Below are 4,377 nucleotides of genomic sequence, written 5' to 3' on the forward strand. Positions count from 1 at the left end.
GGGCGCCCCCCTGTGGCCGCGGCCCGCACTGCCGCGGCCGCCCGCCTGCCTCTCCCGGGGTTCTCCTCCGCGGATCCGTCTTCTCCCGATCACGGGTTTCTCTTGTTCTTTTTAAATAGAAACGTAACCGTGCTAACCCTGAGCGTTTATGCAAGATTAATGCTGTGTTGTTTCTATTTCCGCGGCCCTTTTTTTTGCGGTGTCTTAGCATTTTAAAGGCGTATTAATCTGCTGAGATAGACTGTTAAAGCGCTGCAGGGAACAGAAAAATCAAACGCCTCATTCTTGTCCTGCGGACTAAGGCTCGGGAGAAACGCGAGAATTTTGCTATAAGGTCAGGCGAAACGCTGTGAGAAATTCCCCGCCGCTTCGCGCATTTCTAATTAATGGGCTTTGTGGAGAAACGCACAGCTACGGAAAACCTGCATAGAGAGACCATCTTTCTTCTTACATTACGAAGCATTTCCTACAGCCCACCTATTATCATTTTGAGCAAAAACAAAACCTCAAAACCTAAACCCAAACCCTTTTTGTTTTATTCTTAGAGCTAAAAAAAGGGACATCTGGGGAGTATTCCTTCTGAGCAGAAGGGAAGGGCAAGGGACGCGGGAGTCGGCGGGCCAAGGCAGGCGCGGAGCAGAGCAGGGCACGCTCCCGCCCGCCGCCGAGAGCCCACCTCGACCCAGCCGGGGCTTTCTCTGCGTTATGATGCATTTGCTAATCCGGCCAACTATGCGGTAATAACTGTGTGTGTGTGGTTGTGCGGGTGTGTGAGAGAGGGAGGGAGACACAGAAAGAGAGAGAGAGTGGGTGGTGGTTGAAAATAACAGAGGAACCTTAAGGCGCCTAATTATTCAGAAAGGTTAAAGGTGATGACCTTGACATTTTGGAAGTTCAAAGGCATACACTTATGTTTTTCTTGCTAAAGGGTTTAAAAATATTTTTTTTTTAAGTCATGCCTCCCTCCGCTTCTATTTCTCCATTTTTTGAATTCTCGAGCTTTTCCTGACTTACTTGGGCACTTTTGCCTTCCCTACTTGCAAGCGTAGTGAGAGCTGCCGCTTCATCCTATTCAAAACAGGCAAATTCTTTCCTCACTCCTCGCCTTTATTGCACATTGCGGAAATCTCTTTTTCACCCACCAGAAGGTGTATAATATAACCCAATTAAGCTGTTTAGAACCTCGGTTTTTATGGTGTTGTCTAGACAGTTCAAGGTTTTGTAAACAGCCCAGCCAGGTCACGCAAGATAAAGCGGCGCGGAGCAGAGCCCTGCCGGATGCCGGCCCCCGCGCAGGGCCCGCCGCAGCCGCGGATGGGGCCGCGGGCTGCGCTGCCGGCGCTCCGCTAGCCCTCCCCAGGAACGGCATCCAAGTGATCCACCCCTCTGCCTCCAAAAGGGTCTCTTTTTTTTCCTTTTATTTTTTTTTCCCCCAACTAGTGCCAATTGTTTATAGCTCCCTCTCGTCTGCCTCGCTCTGAGCCCTCCGTCTTTATGCCTCTCTCTTCACTAACAAGTAAACAGATATTGGCTTTGCGGATTCTGGCCTTCCTGCGAGACTGACAATTATTGTTATTATTTTAATTAAAAATAAAAGCCTTTTTCGATGTTTACAGCAATTGCAGCCCCATCAGAAGTGATGGGCTGCAGACAGCCATGCTGGCTCTGCCTCACGGCGAACAGAGGAGGTTACGCATTCCTACAAAGGAAGAGTTACACATCTAAACTAATCTTGATTTAAACGCGTTCAAAACAACCCGACTAGGCAGCTTTCCATTATTATTCAATTGATCTTGGCTCTAACCCGGGAAAAGCTAGAATCCTTTGCAGATGGAAATCCATAGAGTGCACGGAAGTTATAACCTTAACTTTACTAGAAACCATTTATTCACATGAAAAAGACAGTGGCCCATGCTTTTGGATGACAATAGAAACATATATATATATATTTTATATATAGCGAACGTACATTTACCATCTCTTAAATAAACCGCATTCACTTAAAGGGAGGAAAGTGTTACCCTAGCTCAAAAGCAACAACAGAGCCCCCCCCCCGAACTCAATGAATTGTAAGCAAAAACTACCAGACACACTGCAGGTCCATTGCTGGCACTGTGGGAGAGGAAAATAAGCACCTTTGGCGAGAAACACTGGAGAGTGGACAGTTGGATTTGCCCTAGTTTCCCCTTATCAGGAATCTGAACCGCCAAGCCCCGAAATCTCCAGTGGCTATTCAATGTGTGGAGTTGCCTATGAAAATGAAACTTTGAGTTCCGCAGGGTGGATGTGTCATGTAAACCAATTTACTTTTGCATTCAGATGGCAGGTCAAAGAGACTGGATATTCTTTGTTTTTCTTCTTTCTTCCTTTTCTCTTGCTCTCTTTTTTTTTTTTTAATTTATTTTTTACTCCTTTCAAAACAAGGGATTCCCAGTGAAATATTGGAGTCGATCTCTGTTCAGTTTCTTTTCTTTCATCCTTCGGTTCTGGAACCAGATTTTAACTTGCCGATCAGTGAGGTTGAGCATTCTGGACAACTGCAGTCTTTTCTCTTTGTTTATGTACACGTTGAAGAAAAACTCGCGTTCCAGTTCCCTTATCTGATATTTGGTATAGGGACACCTCTTTTTCCTTGATCTCTGGGGAATTGCTGAAATTCAAGAGAGAAGAAACTGATTTGTGCTGCTGCGAACACGCTCAGCTAGTAAGAGGTCAGACTTTAACAATATCACATTGCCTGGATAACAGACCTCTAACAGTTAAAAGAAAAAGTATTCCCGGGGCTTTTGCTCTCTGGGTGAGTTAACAAAAAAGCGAATATTTCCCAACTTCTTCTTAAAAGAGAGCACTTCGAGCAACACAGAGAGATATTTAAATGGGCTGGAAAAATTCCAAGTTTCTCAAACTCCTCTCACCCACCCCCCTCCCCAAACAAACGAAGATCTTAAGCTCTAAACCGAAGGCAGTCCTGAGCAGTACCTGTGAAATCTCCCAGTCTCCCCCCCTCCAAATCAACAATTTAATAACAATTAATATCCTCTTCCAAGAATACCTTAAGCCCACCTAAATTGGTTTCCTATCGTAAACACGCTTTACAACGGTAAAGGAAATCTTATAGGATATATAAAATCCTTTGGATGCTTATAAAATTGCACATAAAATGCGGCTTGACAAAGTGTTGGCCTTGTACTCTTGCCCCCAATTTACTACTGATACCTACCTGAACTGTTGCTCTTCTCTGCAACAGCCTCACCAGAAGGGGAATCGGCGCTGTTTGCTGGTGTCACTTTCTTCTCTTGGCTGGAAGGTGTTTTACTGCAAGTGCTGTTCTGGGCTTTCAAGTCGCCCTTGTCCGCGTCCCCCTCTCCCTCGGAGTGCTGCTGGTACGGGGGTCCGGGGGCTGCCTCGTAAAACTGGTCGAAGCCTTGCGGCAGGATGCCGTTCCTCCCCACCGAGCTGTAGAAGTTGGAGGCGGCGGGAGACGGTCCGTGGTGGCCGCAGACAGGGTCCGTTTTGAATAACATTTCCGTCCTCCTGTTCGCAGGCTGCAGAAAGTCTCTGTGCATCACCTCTTCAGCTGAGTAATAAGGAGCATAACTGCCCCTATACTGCCATTTGCTGCGCTCTAATCCGTATTCCCTGAATGCCACTTCGCGCACAGGTTGGACATGAGGTAAATTGGAAGAATAAGGAAAAGTCATTTGACAGGACGACGACTGCGACAAAAAAGAGGGTTTCGTCGAGAAATCTGAGGGTGAGACGTAATAAGTGCACCCTGGCAGATACATATTGGAAGTGCCGTGACTGCAATCGTCAAACTCAGTCATGTCTTCCTTTTTGCGATTGCAAGCAACCAGGAGGCTTCAATGCATTGAACAAGATCCATCTATTGCACAAGAGGGTTTGGACAGGATCAACTAAGAAAAAATCCCCACCGTGTGCTGACGTGCAATTCATCTTGATTGATTCTAGTGGTAATTATGTCACGTGACGCGATGCAGAAATGTCCTTATATCTATATCAGCCCCTCGGAAAGGCTCCTAACACCGCTCCAAAGAGCCCTCCCAGCACGGAGAGGCGAGAGCAGCCTTTGTACAAATACAGCCGGTTTTCACCCTCAGCTTTACCCCCGGCGGTGAGGTACACGTCGGTGGTGCCGGTGATCACCTGGGGCCGCGCCGCCCGGGCGGGTGCCTGCCCACCACCGTTGCAGCCCGAAGCGGAGCCCCGCGGTGCGCAGCCCCCGCCCGCATCTCTACCAGGCCCGCCCGCCAGCAGAGATGGGGGAGCAGATCCACCGTCGGGGAAGGGGGTCCCCGGGGAGCGGGAGCCCGCCGGGCAACCCTGGCTCTGGAGCTCGGTGGCTCCTCGTTAGCG

The 4,377-nt window shown here is 48.2% G+C and overlaps 1 protein-coding gene across 1 annotated transcript; it reads right to left on the minus strand.

The window, feature by feature from the left end:
* Window positions 1-2,374: 2,374 nt before the first annotated feature.
* Window positions 2,375-3,905, minus strand: HOXD11 (homeobox D11). The gene is made up of 2 exons (XM_005152585.2): window positions 3,221-3,905; window positions 2,375-2,650 (listed from the first exon to the last, which is right to left on the minus strand). The coding sequence occupies exons 1-2, from the start codon at window positions 3,825-3,827 to the stop codon at window positions 2,415-2,417; spliced, it is 843 nt and encodes a 280-aa protein (XP_005152642.1). The 5' UTR covers window positions 3,828-3,905; the 3' UTR covers window positions 2,375-2,414.
* Window positions 3,906-4,377: the final 472 nt, after the last annotated feature.

Source organism: Melopsittacus undulatus, chromosome 8 (assembly GCF_012275295.1).
Source record: "Melopsittacus undulatus isolate bMelUnd1 chromosome 8, bMelUnd1.mat.Z, whole genome shotgun sequence".
Taxonomy (NCBI): domain Eukaryota; kingdom Metazoa; phylum Chordata; class Aves; order Psittaciformes; family Psittaculidae; genus Melopsittacus; species Melopsittacus undulatus.

What these genes read in the sequence shown, in the direction of transcription:
- HOXD11 (XM_005152585.2), bottom strand. Translation starts at nt 3,827, where the DNA reads ATGACTGAGTTTGACGATTGCAGTCACGGCACTTCCAATATGTATCTG. An exon ending in AGAGAAGAGCAACAGTTCAG is followed by an intron (nt 2,651 to 3,220) that starts GTAGGTATCAGT and finishes CTTGAATTTCAG; the next exon opens with CAATTCCCCAGAGATCAAGG.